The sequence below is a fragment of the Hirsutella rhossiliensis genome (assembly GCF_020360975.1).
Source record: "Hirsutella rhossiliensis strain HR02 chromosome Unknown scaffold00007, whole genome shotgun sequence".
Classification (NCBI taxonomy): domain Eukaryota; kingdom Fungi; phylum Ascomycota; class Sordariomycetes; order Hypocreales; family Ophiocordycipitaceae; genus Hirsutella; species Hirsutella rhossiliensis.
In genome coordinates, this window is record NW_025408673.1 from 817,513 (window position 1) to 835,968 (window position 18,456).

The 18,456-nt window shown below is 56.0% G+C and overlaps 8 protein-coding genes across 8 annotated transcripts; 4 read left to right on the forward strand and 4 right to left on the reverse strand.

Moving 5' to 3' along the window:
- Positions 1-3,962: 3,962 nt before the first annotated feature.
- On the forward strand, positions 3,963-4,760 carry HRG_06822 (NUDIX domain-containing protein; the record flags this gene model as incomplete). The annotated part of the gene is made up of 3 exons (XM_044865293.1): positions 3,963-4,004; positions 4,070-4,104; positions 4,226-4,760. 3 exons carry the CDS (start codon positions 3,963-3,965, stop codon positions 4,758-4,760), a joined length of 612 nt encoding a protein of 203 aa, XP_044719255.1.
- Positions 4,761-4,851: 91 nt separating this feature from the next.
- On the reverse strand, positions 4,852-5,834 carry HRG_06823 (NUDIX domain-containing protein; the record flags this gene model as incomplete). The annotated part of the gene is made up of 2 exons (XM_044865294.1): positions 4,852-5,577; positions 5,649-5,834. 2 exons carry the CDS (start codon positions 5,832-5,834, stop codon positions 4,852-4,854), a joined length of 912 nt encoding a protein of 303 aa, XP_044719256.1.
- A 1,183-nt stretch (positions 5,835-7,017) lies between these two features.
- HRG_06824 (uncharacterized protein) lies at positions 7,018-7,230 on the reverse strand (the record flags this gene model as incomplete). Its single annotated transcript, XM_044865295.1, has 1 exon — positions 7,018-7,230. The coding sequence occupies one exon, from the start codon at positions 7,228-7,230 to the stop codon at positions 7,018-7,020; it is 213 nt and encodes a 70-aa protein (XP_044719257.1).
- A 124-nt stretch (positions 7,231-7,354) lies between these two features.
- Positions 7,355-7,837, forward strand: HRG_06825 (uncharacterized protein; the record flags this gene model as incomplete). Its single annotated transcript, XM_044865296.1, has 2 exons — positions 7,355-7,388; positions 7,629-7,837. 2 exons carry the CDS (start codon positions 7,355-7,357, stop codon positions 7,835-7,837), a joined length of 243 nt encoding a protein of 80 aa, XP_044719258.1.
- A 2,190-nt stretch (positions 7,838-10,027) lies between these two features.
- Positions 10,028-12,489, forward strand: HRG_06826 (integrase core domain-containing protein; the record flags this gene model as incomplete). Its single annotated transcript, XM_044865297.1, has 6 exons — positions 10,028-10,036; positions 10,115-10,458; positions 10,692-10,845; positions 11,190-11,318; positions 11,414-11,647; positions 12,082-12,489. The coding sequence occupies 6 exons, from the start codon at positions 10,028-10,030 to the stop codon at positions 12,487-12,489; spliced, it is 1,278 nt and encodes a 425-aa protein (XP_044719259.1).
- A 919-nt stretch (positions 12,490-13,408) lies between these two features.
- Positions 13,409-14,488, reverse strand: HRG_06827 (ATPase family associated with various cellular activities (AAA) domain-containing protein; the record flags this gene model as incomplete). Its single annotated transcript, XM_044865298.1, has 5 exons — positions 13,409-13,465; positions 13,561-13,724; positions 13,802-14,262; positions 14,315-14,357; positions 14,419-14,488. The coding sequence occupies 5 exons, from the start codon at positions 14,486-14,488 to the stop codon at positions 13,409-13,411; spliced, it is 795 nt and encodes a 264-aa protein (XP_044719260.1).
- Positions 14,489-14,702: 214 nt separating this feature from the next.
- On the reverse strand, positions 14,703-16,448 carry HRG_06828 (uncharacterized protein; the record flags this gene model as incomplete). The annotated part of the gene is made up of 5 exons (XM_044865299.1): positions 14,703-14,933; positions 15,005-15,589; positions 15,670-15,833; positions 16,142-16,231; positions 16,310-16,448. 5 exons carry the CDS (start codon positions 16,446-16,448, stop codon positions 14,703-14,705), a joined length of 1,209 nt encoding a protein of 402 aa, XP_044719261.1.
- A 487-nt stretch (positions 16,449-16,935) lies between these two features.
- HRG_06829 (alpha/beta hydrolase family domain-containing protein) lies at positions 16,936-18,309 on the forward strand (the record flags this gene model as incomplete). The annotated part of the gene is made up of 4 exons (XM_044865300.1): positions 16,936-17,001; positions 17,106-17,170; positions 17,330-17,912; positions 17,986-18,309. The coding sequence occupies 4 exons, from the start codon at positions 16,936-16,938 to the stop codon at positions 18,307-18,309; spliced, it is 1,038 nt and encodes a 345-aa protein (XP_044719262.1).
- Between the last annotated feature and the right edge of the window lie 147 nt (positions 18,310-18,456).

The following is an 18,456-nucleotide window of genomic DNA, read 5'->3' on the forward strand; positions in this document are numbered from 1 at the left end:
GCGAGGACCCCTTCGTCGCGATACGATCATGGATATCCCAGGCCATTTTCCACCCAGCCGCGGCGGCGCTGGCTCAACGCAGCCAGGCTTCCCAGTTTCACCAGCCCGTGGCAACCCAAAGGGCGATTGTCGAACTTCTGAGACAGATCGTCCAGGCCATTCCGCACTACACATTCGTGTTGGACGGGTTGGATGAGTGCACTTTTTGGAGCCGTGATCAAGGTCTTTTACCTAGGAACTCTGCAGCAGACTTGCTCACTGCCATTGATGAAGCATTAAGGGGAACAGAAACTCGCGTTATAGTGTGCAGTCGGGACGTGCCGGAGCTTCGACGATGTTTGGCCGGCTTAAACGCCTCCGAGTACAGACTAACGCCCGACGACGTTCGCTCAGATACCGCGGCCTACGCTCGGAGCCTCGTCGACGAGAGGCTGCCCAACAAAGAGCCAGAGCTCAGGAGAGCAATTTCGGATAGGATGTCTAAACGCTGCGAAGGGCAATTCCTCTGGCTCAAGCTACAGGGAAAAGACTTGCGAGGGGGCAAGAGTAAGCGCAAGCTCATCGAAGCTATTGACCAAGCCCCAACGGGACTTGAGCGACTATACGATAAACAATGGAGCAAGGTGGAAGCATACCAGGCCGAGGACCGCGACAGAGTCATTTCTCTGTTACGTTGGGCCGCATTTGCTCTACGCCCTCTGACAGTGTGCGAAATTACCGAAGCCGTGCTCATCCGACTTGACCGGCAAGATCCATGGATAGATAACCTGCCGGACAGTATTGATGAGGAGTACATACGGACTGAGATTGTCGAACTCTGCGCGTCGCTGCTCGAGATTCGAGACACGCCTTTTCGGACAGATCACATCGGGCGACGAACTGTGCATCTGACCCATTTCTCGGTCAAGGAATACCTCGTCAATCGCATGCAGGCGCGCGGAATCGCCCTGGAAGGAAACCAGCGCTTGAATTCGACCTTTGAGGCGAAGCAAGTGGCAGAGCTCGCCAAAATGTGCCTCTACTATCTCCAGAACCCAGCGGTGTGGGGGGAAGACGACGCCGAGCGAGAAGGAAGCCCAAGCATTGGAGCGTTCCGCAGCTACGCGGCCGGCTCCTGGTACCAGCATGCCTTAGCATGCGGAACAGGAGACTCCGAGCTGACAGAGGCTATCATCAGACTGTTTGATGCAAATAGCACGGTGTGGGATTCATGGCGGAGATGGTACGACTTCTATCACGGGGAGAGCCAGGAGAACGAAGAAAGCGACGAAGACGCTGCTGTCGATTTCAGCCCTGTGTATTATGCCTCGCACCTGGGCTTGGAAGGAATAGTCGAGTTGCTAGTACGAAACCAAAACCGCAGTCCAGACGGACAGTGTCCCTCAGGACAGACGGCGCTGGCGGCGGCTGCGTATAACAGGCATCTCGGGGTGGTTCGATTCCTTCTCGACAATGGTGCCGAAATTAACGCCCTGGACGCACAAGGCAGGTCAGCCCTGTTTGCGGCCTGTCGAGGCGGAAGCGCGCAGATCTTGAGACTGCTCCTGGAAAGGGGGGCAGATGTGACGGTGGCAGCCAATGACGGGTGGTCGCCGCTCATGACTGCTTGTAATCATGGAAAGGCCAACCTGGTCGAGATGCTCCTCGAGAAGGGAGCCGACGCATCGGCCACCGATGATTGCGGGTGCACGCCAATCACGATTGCCCTTGAGAAGCAAAAAGTCGACATTCATATTGTCGAGATGATCTTAGATCAGGGAGTCGATGTGACAGCGGCAGGTGATGACGGCTGGACGCCATTGTCATTCGCCTTACAAAGAGGAAACGCTGAAGTTGTTAAAATGATGCTTGATCGAGGGGCTGACTTGAGGAGCGTGGAGCTCGGGGTGTCAACGCCTCTCTTCATGCCCTCGGTATGGGGGAACAGTGAGCTTGCTGGATTACTTGTCGAAAGAGGGGGGGATGTTATGGCCAGGGACAGCGCGGGACGCACGCCGTTACATCTTGTTTCGTGCCTGGGCGCCATGGAAGTTACCGAGATGCTGCTCAACAACGGGGCGGATGTTGTGGCCAGTGACGACAATGGATGGACACCACTACACTACGCGTCTTACCATGGCAACTTAGGATCCGCTAACACGTTGGTTCAACTTGGGGCGGACCTGATGGCACGGAGCAAACGCGGAGTGACGCCGCTTCATTTCGCCTCTTCTTCTGGAAACCTGGATCTTGCCCAGATGCTTGTTGAAAAGGGAGCGAGCATCGCAGCCGGCGACCGTTCTGGATCCACGCCACTACATGAAGCATCCAGACACGGGCGAACAAAGCTCGTCGAGTGGCTCCTGGAGAGCCCGCAAGCCCAGATCAACGGCCGCGACAACCACGGCCGTACAGCTCTGTTCCATGCCGCTCGATCAGGATGGGTTGGAATGGTGCGATTGTTGGCTGAAAGAGATGCCACAGGGCTGAACATTGCGGACCAGCACGGGACGACCCCGCTTTCTGCTGCAGCGAGGAACGGACGGGTCGAAGTCGTGAGGCTCTTGCTCGTTTCGTGGAAGCTTGACACGCACCTCTTGGACGGCTTTGGCTACTCCCTGGCCTGGTGGGCGTCCAGAAGCGGCAACGAGCGCATAGTTCGGCTCGTCAATCAGGAGGCATTGGACGACCACGATGATCCCGCACTGGGTGGAAACCAAAGCCCGAATGTTGGCATCATGGACTGGTGCAGGATCTGCACGATGGACATGCCGGAACCCAGGGCGCTGTGCTACGAGTGCGCAGTATGCGACGGGGGTGGCTTTCGGGTTTGCTTGGGTTGCTTTGAGAGCGGTAGGACATGCCAAGATTCATCGCACCAGCTGATGAAGGCGTTGTCTTATTAGATCTACATGTAAGCATGGTCCTTGGGATTTAGTAGCAACAGCTGTGTAAGGTGTTAAAGAGAGACCTTAGGAAAGCTCTTTCGGAGCTACATACGAAGTAAATATACAGGTAGTTACATGACATCATTTTCTACCTCTGTTACTCCCGGAGTTTTTATTATTACGCTGCCTAGAGTCGCTGCTGGGACAGTCGAAGCCCCGAAGCAGAGTCCACATCGACGCCCGGGCGTGCTTGACCTGACCACCGGTTGCAAAATATAGCAACGACTGGTTCTCCAGCAATAGGGGTCCAACGACCCTTACTAATGCGTGCTAGTAGACATTTACTGGAGAAACGCCCTATAGTGCTGTTGAGTCTGGATATGTTAGTAGAGAAGAATGCAAGTGTATTGCCGGCAAGCCATCCTTCTGCTAGAACAACTCAACAAAGCACAGGAAAGAAGTATAGTGCTAAGCAAAGCCGCACCTGCTTATGATCCTAGGTGGGTTTGTGGCGTACAGGCTTTTCTCTTGCTTGTCCTCCTGCCAGTCCGGAATGGCATGGTTCGGGAATCAAAGTGCAGTCTCCTGAGCGAGCCGTGTATTGGCTCGAAAGGCTTTGGCGCCTTGGCAGCGCCCGAGCAAGCGCTGTGTTTGGCCAAAGGAGATGGATGCAATTAGCGCTGGGGCGGGTGTGGAGTTTCATAGACGTTGACGAGCACCGAGTATACCTTCTTGACTGCCCTATTGGTGGTACTGAGTCTTCTACCATGCACAGCTAGCTTCGATTGGCGGGTATTAGGCTAGGCTAGGCTCCTGTATCGGAGAGCGGTGACGCCTAAAACCCGTTGCACGGTTGCTTGCACCCAACCCCGCCATGCCCTATTAAGCCGCTGCCGTAATTATTAATTACAGTAGTCTGTAGGGGTGGACCCCCCCCCCCGTTCCGGCACATCGTCAACCCCGCCTGTCACCCTCTGGCGCCCACCACCCTCCAAAGTTGCATCGGAGAGTGCCTTGACGGATTGACGAAGCTCCCTCCACCTCTCCCTCCACAACCGCCTGTCCGCCCTCGCGACAGCTCGTCCATCTCCGGCCATGACCTCCTCGGACGCAAAAGTCCTCTCCCACGGCCCGCTGGTACGCCCGCGCCCCCCCGCCCACCTTTGCCTTTCCCCTCCGCTCACCGGTTGTCCAACGCGCAGTCCGACGACGAGGCCCGATGGATCAAACTGACCAAGTGAGCATCGCCTTGCTCTCTTTCCAAAGCCGCCTTGCCATGTCTCCGCGTCATGGAGCCCGGGCGCGGCCACACCGACGCGACACCACGCATGGCCGACGTCTGCTGATACACGGCCAAGAATCACGTATCGAGACCCCGCCGGCACGACGCGGACCTGGGAGTCTGCCGAGCGCCGGACCCGGCCCGCCACCACCGACATTGACGGCGTCGGCATCGTTGCCATCCTCGACAAGCCCTCGGGCAAGGAGATTGTCCTGCAGAAGCAGTACCGCCCGCCCATCGACATGGTCACCATCGAGGTGCCCGCCGGCCTCATGGACCCCGGCGAGTCCCCCGAGCAGGCCGCCGTCCGCGAGCTGCGCGAGGAGACGGGCTACGTCGGCGTCCCCAGCCAGACGTCGCCCGTCATGTTCAACGACCCGGGCTTCTGCAACACAAACCTGCGCATGGTCCACGTCACCATCGACATGTCCCTGCCTGAGAACCAGGAGCTCAAGCCCCAACTCGAGGACGGCGAGTTCATCGACGTCTTTACCGTGCCCCTGGCCGACCTGTGGGACGAGTGCAAGAACTTTGAGGCACAGGGCTACGCCATCGACGCGAGGATCGGCACCCTGGCCGAGGGCATCCTCATAGCCAGTCAGCTCAGCTGAGGGGCAGCAGCTCAGACGGCGGAGGGTACAAGGCGGCGAAACGTCGAGGGCAGCAAGGCCCGCACATAGACCATAGACATCAATCGCGACACTACAGCTTCTTCTCTCTCCTCAGTCCCTCCCAGAGCGCGAGTGCACCCAGCGCCTTGGCGTCCCGCGCACCCTCTCTCCAGAGATGCCTCATGGGCACGACCTTGAGGGTAATCTTCTCGCCCTCGGACCGCAGCCCCGTCAGCCGCCCGCTCCACTCGCGCAGCTGGTCCCTGGGGATGCGCCGCTCGTGGCTGTAGAGGGTGACGTGCTCGTCGCAGCCGCCCGCGCTGGGAAACATGGCCGCAGCAAGGCCCTCGTCGACGTCTTGAGGGGCGGGGCCGGCCATGTCGCTCAGACACGTCAAGTCGTCCTCGTGGATGGTGATGCCCAGCTCCTCCTCCATCTCCTTGGCGGCGGCGCCCTTGAAGCTGCCCGCGTCGTCCACCATGCCGGCCGGCAGCTCGGCGAAGCTCAGGCTGGCGGCGGGTATGCGCGGCTGGACCGTCAGGACGGCGTAGCGCTCGTCGGAGCCGGGTGGCGCGTCGTCGGGGATGAGCATGACGAGCATGGCCACCGTCGGACCGCGCAGGAGGGCCGCGGCGGGCAGGCTCTCGCCGGCAGCGTTGGACACGGAGGCGGTCAGCTTGACGAAGCCGATGCGGCCGCCGCCGAAGCGGTCGTAGGACTGGATGTCGATGGAGCGTAAGGCGTAGGGGTCGGCGTGGAAGGGGTGCGAGGCGTTGGCCTGGAGGCCGAGGGATTTATGCAGGGTCGAAGACCAGTCCTGCCAAAGGCATCTTAGCTGTGTCTCGTCTCCTAAGAATGCTGGCAGAGGGGAACATGGTATCCACGCACATTAAACGGCCTAAACGACTGTAGCTGGTCCCGGGACATTCCATCGGGCAGGCTGATGGGGATCTGGTCCAGCCACGCGGCCTTGCTGGTGGCTGCCATGACGCTGCGCTGCGATGACTGCGCGAGGGACACGGGAGGACGGCTATGGCGGAGGGTGACGAGCAGGCGATGCGGGAGACTGCTCATGACATGGAGCGGTGGTGTTTTCAGAGCTGCAGCCGGTGGTCCAGCCAGAGAGGGGGCAAAGGCAAGCCAGTAACAAGTCAACGTTGGCAAATGCATGGTTTACTGCTGCATGACGTCATGCGCTTTCATGGCGACTCTGAATACGGAAATAATAAACTCTCGACAGAATCTATGCCACTAACGTAAGCCACCACGTTTCTGCGCAGCTCCAAAGATAGAAAATATACAATAAAGTCTACCAAAATCTCTTACTATAAGCATTTTGATACTGGCAGTAGTGGTAACAATATAGAGAACTTATAATGCTTTAGCTTTACAAGTTAGTATTTATAACAGGTAGAAACGTATTGATATACATCTTCGTACAATCTAGGCTAGTAGTACTAAGCCTAGATCTACTTGCAAGTCTTGGTCCTGCCTCAGTAGCCAGCAGAGTCCAGACCTTGTTGTAAAACAGCTTCAAGATATTTTCGGGCTTACAGGCATAAAGATCCTCTCATAGTAATATTATAGAAGCTCCTCGTTATTAGTATTTTCTAGCAGGTGCTTCCCAGCAGTAGCAATATTAGGGACACTTACAAGCTGTATCTACTAGGCAACAAAGGCGTGCCCTTGCGATACTGCCAGTAACGCCTCTTATTATAGCGACTCTTATAATACTAATGCTATTATGGTAGTGTGCTCCTCCTGAGACGTCGTCCTCGACGTCGTCAAGACTCAAGCAAGTTCACGTCTGATATCGTCAAGTTTAACTCTCCCATTAGCAATAGGGACAACCAGTCGCAAACCAGTCTGATCGCAGAAGCCGACAGCCTGTCCAGAACGCACGTGGTTTCTTTCTGCAGATTCACAAGGAAACAGCCTGTCAATCTGTCCAAGGGCAATAGGGACAGCCCGTCGCAAACCGGTCTAGTCGCCAGAACCAGCAGCCCGTCTCGAGCTCATACGATCCCCTTCTGTGGATTGTATTCCTGCAGGCGCCGTGTCATAGTTACTGGTGATACCCTGCATAGATTGGGCAGCGCTGCTAATCATAGGCACCCCCATTCTAGTTACTAATGACAAACCAGAGCCGCTGTTTTAACCCACACCTACTCTGTAGATATACCGTTCCTCCTTAGGCTAGAGGTACAGACGTATAGTCTGACGCCAATAAAGCTCACCCTGGAGATCGCATTCGTCTTCATGGCCGGTGGCTCACCCTGGCCAGCTTCGGCGCCTTGGTCATGGGTGTGGCGGGAACGGCGGGCGGCGGACGTCTCGGATAGCGACCCCTTTGCGCGGGGCTCATGGCAGGATTCGGACTGTTGGCTGGCGCCGGGTTGGGCTCCGTCTTCCCGCCCGCGGCCTTTCCCTCGGTCACCTGGAACGTCTGCAGGGACTCGACGGTGCGCATTATGACGCCGGCCGTGAGCGTTTTTGTGGTTGGAGAGATGGGCTCGGCTGGGCTGCCATTGGTGACTTCTTCGACCTCGACTGCGGTTGTGACGGCCTAGCACCGTCACACCCCCTTTGCATACATGACCCACATGTTGCTGAGCCAACGGCCCACACGTACGGAAGGCATATTTAGGGAGAGGACACCCAGTTGTATTGTTCTGTTCTCCTTTCTCTTCTTCAGAGCAGAATCTTCGTAATAGAGTCCACAGCCTTCTGGCTCAGTCCGTGACCGTCACACTATTCTGCTCTCTACCACGCCATCGCTGCCGAGCGATTCATAAGAACGCCACGACTTTACCCCATGCCAAGACTGCGCTCGGCCGGCCCACTTGAACAGGACACGGCCCTCCATAGATCGCAGCTCCCACGACCCGTCTTACCAAGCATCGAAGATCAAGACCAAGACCAAGACCAAGACCAAGACCAAGACCAAGACCAAGACCAAGACCAAGACCAAGATCAAGATCAATACCAAGACCAAGACCAAGACCAAGACCAAGACCAAGATCAAGACCGAGATCAAGACCAAAGAAACAGTTCAGGGACCATCGAATCGCACATAACCATCCAGGAAGGACAGGGACCTAAAATGGCTGACAGAACCAATCAGGAGGGCAGCAGCGGCTTGTTCACCGAATTGTCTCCCGAGCAGAGACAGCAATTAACCGACCACATCAGCCGAGAAGTGGCCCGTTTGGTCGCCCAAGTACGAGTGACCGAGCCAAGAGACAGCCAATATGGTGAAGATGAAGTCAGCACACCAGGCCAACGGGAAGGAACAGCCTTTGACGACCGCGAAGAATTCCGGCCGTCAGGATATGCGGCCCTTTTAGCCTTCCGGAGATATGAGTCGATGGATGGCACCAACCCAAACTATAGAGAGGACGGAAACGTCGGGAGAGAAACCCACCATGTTCTCCGGCGAAGGACTCCTCGTTTGAAAGCTGGATTAAGCAAGTAGAGGGCAAGTTCGAGGAGGACAACGATACTTTCGCCTCTGAGAAGACGCGGATCAACTTCGTGATTACGCGTCTCGAGGGCACCGCGTATAAGACCGTAGAAGGACGCCACCACTCGCTGACTCGGCCTTTCACAACATTGGCCGAACTAATCCAGGTCCTCCAGACAGCGCACACAAACCCAAACAAAGGCGCCGACGCCCGCGCCCAGCTGCGTGTCTGCAAATACGATTGGAAGAAGGACTTCAATATTTTCTTGGGAATTCAACTCCATGTACGAGGCGGCGGGGTACCAACCTTCAATGCAGAAACAGACCCTGTGGGACTCTCTTCCTGCTCCGGTCAACCAAGCGGTGGTCGAGAGGGTCTACGATACGAAAGTGCGCTACGAGGACTTCTGTGAGTCAGCACAGCACCAGGTGTTCGTGGCCCGCCACAACTTTTCCGAAGCGCAAAAGAAGCGCAACCACTCTAGTAGTAGTGGTGCCCGAGGGGTTCGGAACAATGGCGGCAACCGTAACAATGCCCGTGGTCGCCACCGGGAACAAACTGGCAACGAAGGGGCTAGCCGGGAAGCTGGAGGAACCGTATCTCCGAGGAAGAGAGGAACGTCGCCGCATCAATAACCTGTGCTACCGGTGCGGAGAATCTGGGCATATCGCCCCATTCTGTCGCACCCGCAACAACAACACCCGGAAAGGCAACCACGAAGACCGTGGAGAGCAGGCGGCCCCAGTCAGCGCAGCGACAACCAACACCGCCACGGGCAAGGGCAAGGTTTGCGACCCAGACTCGAGCAGTTCGGAGTCGGAAACGAGTAGGCCAGGACAAAGTCTCGTTCCTGGCCGACTTGGTGTCTGTGATTGGAGCGGCGGATTTGGACAGACTCATAGGGGGCAAACAGCTGACAATCTCATCTCGCCTTAAATTGAACAACATGTCTATTCTCATTCGTGCCCTTGCAGACACCGGAGCGAGTATGTATCTCGCCATTAACCATAGGTTAGCGAGAAGAGCGGCCTCACAACTTGGGGCCCAGAGGAAGAGGCTTGATCAGCCAATTCACCTAAAGGATTACGCGGGAGTCAAGCACAAACACCCGATCAAGGAGGTTTTTATGGACTTCGAGATTGATGGACGACTCTAAAGAACTTACCATTCTTGGTCGTCCGGATGGACTACGACATCATCATTGGCAGGAAATGGTTTGAACAACACAGGGTCGCCGTTGCGCCTGGACTCAGGAAACTTCTCTGGTCATCAGGACGGGAAGGCGCGACGAGATTATCGGGCCGAAGACGAGACAGTCTGGGGAAGCCGTCCTGGCGAAACCCGACGATTCCAACCACGCGAGTCGACGCCGATAATCCGCAGCAAATCCGCGCTGTTTCCGGTACGGAGCCTATCCAAGGAAGGGGAAAACGGACGACCAAGAGGACGTCATCCGTGACTGTGGTCGCCTTGCTACCGACCAGCGTCTGGCCGGCCAGAGAGCAATGCCGGCGGGCCGCCAACGTGTTCGGCACAAGCGCAAGCCCCAAGAATTCATGAACTAGCGTCTCCGGGAGCAAAGGGGACCCAAGTCGACCAGAGTCAATTGCCACAGGATGGACCACCCCACGACCACGACTCTGCAGGCCGACGGGGTGGTTGCCAGCTTTCTAAACCCGCAACAGGACCGGGAACTTCAGGGCTGCTGACAGCCCGCCTTAAGAAATTCAGAGTGCATCGCGCCTCGGAGAATTGGCTCGAAGAAGTGTTACGGTGGCTCACGTGAACCCGCAAACGCCAGAGATGCCTAAGGTACCACCGAAGGACACCCGCCCAGTTATCCCACTTCCACGGGGTGAGGATGACGAGACGGTCCGCCTGATCAAAGAGAAACTCCCGACCCCGCTGGGCCATCTGGCTGGATTTTTCTCGAAGAAGGAGTCTAACCAGTTGCCTCCTCTCCGCGGCCCAGGGAGGGACATGAAGATCTACCTGACCAAGCCATTGCCAGAGCGTTCGAGAGGTGTCTACCGCAACCCACATCATCTAGACGAACTACTCCGAAAGACGATTCAAGATTACCTGGACAAGGGTTTCATCGAGAGCTGCTGGCCTGGATTTGCCTCACCAGCCTTCTTTGTGCCCAAGGGTGACATGGGCATGGATTGGAGATTCGTGATCGACTACCGGGACCTCAACGACGCCAGTGCAAAGATGAAGTACCCCATGCCTCTGTTAGAAGATACCCTGGTAAAACTAGCAAGCGCCAAGTTTTTTACAAAAATCGACATCCGTCAAGCCTTCCATAGGTTGCGAATGGCCCTCGAAAGTATGGATCTGACGGCATTTCGGTGCCGGCTGGGAACTTTCCGTTGGAAGGTGATGCCCTTTGGGCTGACGAACGGCCCAGCAATCTTTCAATGCTTTATCAACGACTGCCTGAGGATATCCTGGACATCTACTGCAGTTCGTACGCCGACGACATCCTGATCTATTCAGAGTCGGCCGAGGAAAACGTGCGCCAGACCGAGGAAGTCATTCGACGACTGGCAGCGGCAGGCCTACAGGGCGACATCAAGAAGAGCTCCTTTTGCGTCACCGAGGTGGATTACCTCGGGCTGGTGATTAAGGCGGGAAGGTATCGCCCTTGACCTAAGAAGAAACAGGCCATCCTTGAGTGGAGGCTGTCGGACCTAAAATCTACGAAAGCCATCCGATCTTTCCTCGGATTGGTTAACTTTGTCCGACGCTTCTCGAAAGAAGTAAGCGAGCTGGCGCACCCGCTCAACGAGCTCCTAAAAAGGGCAATCTTCAAGATCGGCAAGCAAGAGGAAGCGGCTTTGAAGCACTCAAGGAAGCCCTGGTCCGAGCTCCCGGAATGGGCTTCTGGAAGATAGGCGCCCTGACTCGGATAGAGACTGATGCGTCAAAGCATTCGGTAGGCGCCACCGCTTTACAACAACAGAACGACAACTCATGGAAGCCGGTGGCCTACTTCTCCAAGACCTTGTCGTCAACAGAGACGGTATGGCCTATCCAAGACCGAGAATTCCTCGCCATCATCCGCGCCCTAGAAGAGTGGAGGCCAGAGCTGGTTGGGGCCCTTTTGAAGTAGTAACGGACCATGAAGCTCTCAAGTACTTTGCGACAAAGCGGGTTTTATCATCTCGACAAGCCCGTTGGGCACAGATTCTGTCGGAATTTGACTACAAGATGACATACCGACCCGGGAAGGAGAACATAATTGCAGATGCCCTGTCCCGGAAAAGCGAGAACTTCGAGACCGTCAGAGCCAGAGACCTGGATTCCCGCACCATGGAACTGGTCCCGAACGATCGGGTACCCGCAGAAGTTCTCGAGGAGACACATGTCGAAGCTGCTCCCCTAGACATCGCGGCAAATTCTGAGGACCGCGGCCCAGCAGTACCTGGGGAGGCACCAGCCGGAGTGTTCCTTGTGGAGCTGATTGTCCGGGAAAATGAGAAACAGATTCCCAAGGAGGACCGGCGGAAGGGAGATCGTATCTGGGTGCCGGAGTACTCGTCAGAAGGGCTCGCACTGCGAACTGCCTTAATCCGGGAAGTCCACGAACCCAAATCAAGGGGTCATCCGGGAAGAACAAGATGAAGGCGATGCTGCGGCCGTTCTATTACTGGCCACGTATGGATGAGGATCTCGCGCGCTACGCACGCAATTGCCAGGCATGCCGTAGGAACAAGGTGTGGAAAGATAAGTCACCTGGATTGCTCCATTCGTTGCCCGTCCCAGAGGAACCTTGGCATACCGTGCTGGTGGACGGAAAGGACATGCCGAATGATCGAAATGGATTCGACTACGTTTGGACGTTCATCTGCAAGCTGAGCAAGCTGATTCTCACGATTCCGGGGAAAAAGACAGACACCGCCGAAAGACTGGCCAAGCGATATTACCGCCGCGTGTTTGGTCACCTCGGTCTACCGAAGATTTGGCTCTCGGACAACGGACCACAGTTCATTTCGAAATTCATGGCCAAGGTCAACGAGATGACGGGAACAGAGCACAAATTCGGCAGTGCCTACCATGCGCAGACTCAAGGAGGCGTGGAGATTACCAACCAGTATCTTGACCAACGCTTGACGTTTTACGTGTCGTATTTTCAAGACGATTGGAGTGAGCATCTGGCGGCGTTAGACTTCGCGCATAACTCCACGCCGCACGACTCAACAGGCATGACTCGATCGAGGCCTCCCAAGGGCGAGCACCCCACGCGGCTTTCGTTCATATAGCGACCGACAAGCAGGTCGGGGATTGGACCGACGCCCAAAAGGCAGCCAAGGACTTTGTGAATCGAGCCAAGAAAGTTTGTTCGCTGGCAAAAAGGAACGTGGAAGCGGCTCAAAGGCGCCAGGAACGATCAGCCAATTTGAAGAGAAGAGTGCCCGATTTTGATGTCGGTGACTGGGTGTTTGTTTCGAAAAGGGGCTGGTCAACTGACAGGCCAACAACGCGGCTAGATTCTAAGAACGCGGGTCCGTTCAGAATCGTGGCAAAAAGGGGTCACTCATTCGAGCTGGACCTACCCAAAGGCATGAGGGTGGCAAAGGTGCTGCATGCCGACCGGTTGAGAAGGGCTGCGCGAGACCCGCTGCCGGGACAGCAGGTGGAAGCTCCGCCGGCCGAGATGATTAACGGCGAGCCAGAGTACGAGGTGGCGAAAATATTGTCGTCAAGGATCTCAAAAATTACAGTACCGAGCCGAGTGGGCAGGACAGGACCCTGACGAGCTATACTACGACGCTGAAGGGTTCAAGAATGGTGCCGCAGCTCTCAGGCGGTTCCACGACGAATATCCCGAGGCACCTGGACCGCCTGTACGATTGGCAGAATGGCTGCTAGCCGCTGCGGAAGACAGGTGGGCAGAGAGTCACAACGATGACAACAAGGCTGTCGGCCGTGGGCATGAGCGACGGCGACTGCGACGACACTCGTGAGGCCATCTCCACCGTTGGTGTTCGACGGCTTTAGGGGTAGTGTGACGGCCTAGCACCGTCACACCCCTTTGCATACATGACCCACATGTTGCTGAGCCAACGGCCCACACGTACGGAAGGCATATTTAGGGAGAGGACACCCAGTTGTATTGTTCTGTTCTCCTTTCTCTTCTTCAGAGCAGAATCTTCGTAATAGAGTCCACAGCCTTCTGGCTCAGTCCGTGACCGTCACAGCGGTGAGCTTGATGGCGATGCTCATAGCATTTTTGATCTGCTAGGTCAGCAAAAAGTAACTCTGTACCGTTCTGGGGGAGAGGGACCGTGGTAGGCTACAGCCCCCAGACAGGAATCAAGATTGAAGCTGACCTGGCGTCCATTTAGCGGCATATTTGCAAGCCGCTCGATGCTTTCGGAATCGATCTTGACCGTCATGTTTTTTCTTTCTCGGGCGTCTTGTATGAAATTTAGCCAGATGGCCCTACGAGCTTCGGCATCGAGGTTTAGATATTTGTGGCAGAAGTGGGTTCGGCCTGCAGAGACAGAAGAATATCAGCGCCACGGATAACTCGGTAAAGGGAACAAAACGGGCACCGGGGCAAAAGCTCACTCAGAAAGGCTTCGTCAATCCTATCGATCTGGTTCGTCGTCAACAGCAGGATGCCTTCGTAGTACTCGAGCTCCCGCAAAAAGACGGAGACGATGGCATTCTGCTTCAGATTCGTCATGGTTCGCTTGGCCAAGAAGACGTCGGCCTCGTCCAGTAGGAGAACGGCCCCCCAGTGCGTCGCTAGCCGCAGGATTTGCATGAGCTCCGAGTGAATATTGTCGGGTTCGTGGCCGAGGGCACCGGTAGATACAGCGTAGAGTGGCATGTGGCCCGTTTCGGCAATGGCCTCGGCCGTCAAAGTCTTGCCTGAGCCGGGGGGGCCATGGAGCAAGCCGATGATACCCTTGCCCTTTCCTTTGACGAAATCGTCAAAGTTGGAGGTGCCAGCGCTATGGGTCTTGATGAGTCCGTACATGATGCTTCGAAGCGATTGCTCCATGACGAGCGAATTCAACAAATTCCTTTTCGCTTTAGCAAATCATGATCCGATGGGGCTGTTCCTATCAAGCATACCCATTCCATTCGACGTTTGATAGATTATCCACAGGGAAAGCGCCTAGACCAAGAATTGTCAGAGTGCAACCAAGACAAGATGTAGAGCCTAGACACAGACGAACCCCATTTAGAAGTGCCAAACGAGTATCCGTACACGAGTGGCGACAAAATCAGCTTTTCCTCTTGCGTCATGGTTTCGGGGGAGAGAAGTCGATGCGTCGGGCGCGGGCCGTCTTCCAGTTTGGTTCTGCTCAACTCATCATCAATACCATCTTCATCGGGAGTGGAATTTCTCGATTCGACCGCCCGAGGTACATACTTTTCTGATTCCATGTCTTCGAGGATTGCGTCGTATGCGCTCTAACCTTGGATTCTTCTGATGAGCAAACCGAGCCGGAGGTACTCTTTATAGTTCGAGAAAATGAGGTCTTGCCTTGTAGTTTCCTTCGCCGTTGGCTAGGTCAGACACCCACACACGCGACGAGTTCCGGGCTCTTTTAGGGTCGGGGACCATTTTGTTTCGACCGTCGAATTTGATCCCCCATGCCGGGTGGTACTGTTTCAAAAAGTTTCTGGTCGGCTTTCGACCGTTGACCTGGACCATCATTGCAGGGTCGACCATGGCACGACCGTAGAGCTGTTTTGTTGTGTTGCTCGTCAGCTTCGCAGTCCATAGGTTGCTTGTCTTCTGTAACTTGGATTTCTCACACCAAAAGACGCTTGCTCCAAGTCGTCGCCCGATGTGCATAAGCCTAGGCCTTCACACTCTTGGAACCGAAAGCCTTTCCTGCAGAACCCGAGCTTCTTTTCACTGCGTTTCATAGTCCGCTCCAGCAGGGTGTCCCGTCTGGAGTGATACTTGAGCGGGAAGGCAGTGAGGTCCTCGATCGCCATAGCGCCATCAAATTCTTCGATGATCAAATTCGTCTCCACGACGCCCAAGCTCTTGCCATCCCAGTCCACGCACTCAGCAACAATATTAAAGTAGATGGAATCATCAACCTTCCGTCTCAGAGTGTCGTGGCTGCGCGCCCGCCAGATATTGTCGGCGCCCAGCTTGTCTCTGCTGACGACAAGGCAGTCCGGCGGGAAGATGGTCCAGAGCAGGCCGAACTCAATGGATGCGGGGAGCAAGTATTCCAGTTTGGTGTGCGTGTGCCCCCATTCCTGACGGATGAAGCTTAGGGCTGCATTGATCTCGAAGAGCGAGTTGCTGTCCCCGATGCTCTTATAGTGACGTTCCAGGAGACACAGCTCCGGACGAGCCCAGTAGAAGAAGTGAATATCTTTCACCTTATTGCGTGCAAGAATTCGGTCAGTCCAACCGGAAACAAAAGGTTGGGCCACGGAAGACCGGTCAAGTTCTCCCTCACCTCAGCGTCCGCGTTGTAGGGCGGGGAGAAGCCCTCGGCACTGCGAAAGATGACGCGCAATGCTCTTCGGATCACTTCACCCTTGACGACGACGATAGTATGACTGTATAGCATCTTCTCGTTGTACACTCTTCGCACAAAAAGTACGAAGCGGTCGAAAGATTCTGAAGAGCTCTGGGATTTTGACGGCATCTTGAGTCTCCATCGCAGTTTTTTTCTGTCGATGCCACGCCGCGCAACGGCACTGGTCAGTCTTTATTTCATTGTCGGGTCCTGTAGGCACGAGTCGGAGCCGACACGTCAGCGGGCTTGATACTCACTTATCCCAACTAAAGCGTGAAGGGTTAGCTAGAGATTGCAAGGTTGACGTGCGGGCAAAGAAAAGGGGGCAACAACAATTGGTCTCTTTGACAGAAGTACTCCCGGCCAGCCGATCCTGGCTCGAGGTGAAGTTGAGCCGAGTCTGCCAAACCGGTGTTGGTCTGAACATCCAACTCAGAGCCAGTCTTTACATCCTGGGGCTCTGACGCCTCCTTGTCGCGCTCGAGATACTTATCAAGTGCTGTACGTTTTTGACGCGAGGTTTGTCAGATCAATCCATACCTAGACTCACAAGAAAGAGCATATGGAGGTGACCTACCGAGAGCGATATCATCTTTGTAGACGTCTTGTAGCTTCTTGATCTCGCGATCGGACACGGATGTCTGGGCCAACCGTCGGAACTGAGCGGCGTCGAACACGTCGCGTCTCTTGGCCACCTCCGCTTGTGGTCGAGGCATTGCTACCGTGGAATGGGAGTTATGCTATTTGACGAACGAAAAGTGACGCGGCGCTGGTTTCATTTGTCGACGATGGGGCATTCCCTCGCTCAAATTAGTTGATGATCTAGATAGCCCGGCAAAGCCCAGGCAACATTGCAGCGACCAACAGCCACACTGTCGGCGTGAGGCAACTCGCCCGGCATATTCAGCTTCTGCGGCAGAATTGATGACTGCGTGCGGCTGAAGCCACTCCGGGCACCTTCTGGACCATCAGAGACGGACTGTGTGTGCATGCTCGTTGATGAAACCCTCTTGACCATGCTTTGCGCGCCCGTCAGATTCTGCAGCAAAATGATGACTGCATGTCCGCTACGTCTCAACCATGCAGTGATTGGTCGCCCTGTACGTACTTAAGACGGGTTGTTTCCTTGTGCCGATCACCATGATTGACAGGCAATCTTTTCCGGCCACCTCAGATCCAGACTTATACTGACAGACGTTGACGATGACTACGACCCGCAACCAGGGCGACGACATCAGGCACGAGGAAGAGGAGTGGCTGAAGCCGCCGGTAGGTGCCTTACCCGTGTGTTATACTGTGCTACTCTGTTGCAGCCTTGTCTGGCTGTAGCACTCGGCCGATTGGAAAGGGTTCCGTTGACTTTGGGAATAAAGGCCAGTTCGCTGGGGCTACATCAGGTTTACCCCAATCCAAACACACGAAGCAACCCAGACATTGAGTAAGGCGTTCTGCGTTTCTAATTATGTCCAACCCCCGGCCATCACCCTTCCCCCTACATGTACAGCACTAGAATGTCGCGCCTGGACCCTTCCAGCCCGCCTCATCCATACATCTCTAGTTCTCTACAGCGCTACGATAGTGACGCGAGCGCCCGCAGTGTTGTCTTTGTGCACGGGTTAGGCGGCGACTCCATCTCGACTTGGACCAAGGACAAGTCGCTCTGGATCCGCGCGCTGCTCCCCAAGTCACCCCTGTACCAGAATGCCCGCATTCTGAGCTACGGCTACGACGCCCGCGCCTTCGTCCGACCCTTTGCTCACTCGGTCAATGGCCGCGTCTTCACCTTCGCCGAGGCCCTGCTAGGCGACCTCCGGGACAAGCGCGTGACGGCAGCGGCGCGTGCCCGTCCCCTGATCCTCATGGGTCACTCGCTTGGGGGCATCGTCATCAAGTCGGCTCTTTTGCAGGCGTCTGCGCGCGAGGCATTGTACGGAGACCTCCTCCGGGCCACCAAGGCCATTGTGTTCTTCGGCACGCCCCATCAAGGCGCGGGCACGGCCGAGTGGGCGTCATTCCTCGGTGGTCTAGGCCAGGCCGTAGGGCTGCGTTCGACTGAGGTCGTTGGCGAGCTGAAGCGTTGGTCCCACACGCTCGTGGAGCAGACTACGCTCTTCGCCGACCTCTGGGAACGGTTCGACATCACGACCTTTTACGAGACCATGAAGACCAACGGCGTCATGGTAGGACATATCCACCAGTGGGGACCGGCTGAGTTGGAAAAAGAAACAGGGGCTAACTTGACCCTTCGCCCAGATCGTCCCGGATGGCGCGGCTAGGGTCGGGCAACGGAACGAGCAGGCTCGCAGACTTGTGGCGGACCACATCCAGGTTTGCAAGTTTTCTGAGAACGACGCCAACTGGACGACGGTGCGTGGCCGGCTTGACGCCATTGTCGAGGGGATCATGGAGGCGGAGGCGATACAAATGCATGTTGTCCTACCTGACGCCCCTCTCCAGGAGCCGGCCCGTGCCCAGCTCCGCGGCAGCGAGGCCGACGAGTGGGAGGCGCGGGTGACGAAGCTCAAGCAGACGAATGAGTCGCGAGGCAGCCAATCAGGCAACGGTAGGAGCGGCTGACCAACTCGACTATCGCCAGAACTCAAGACTCGTGGCTCGAGACTCGAGGCGGTGGAGTCCTACATGGGCCCGGGCGCTAGTAAAACCAGACCGCGGGCTATCGAGGGCCTCTCCAGCTGATTCGTGTCTTGGATCGTTGGTTACTCA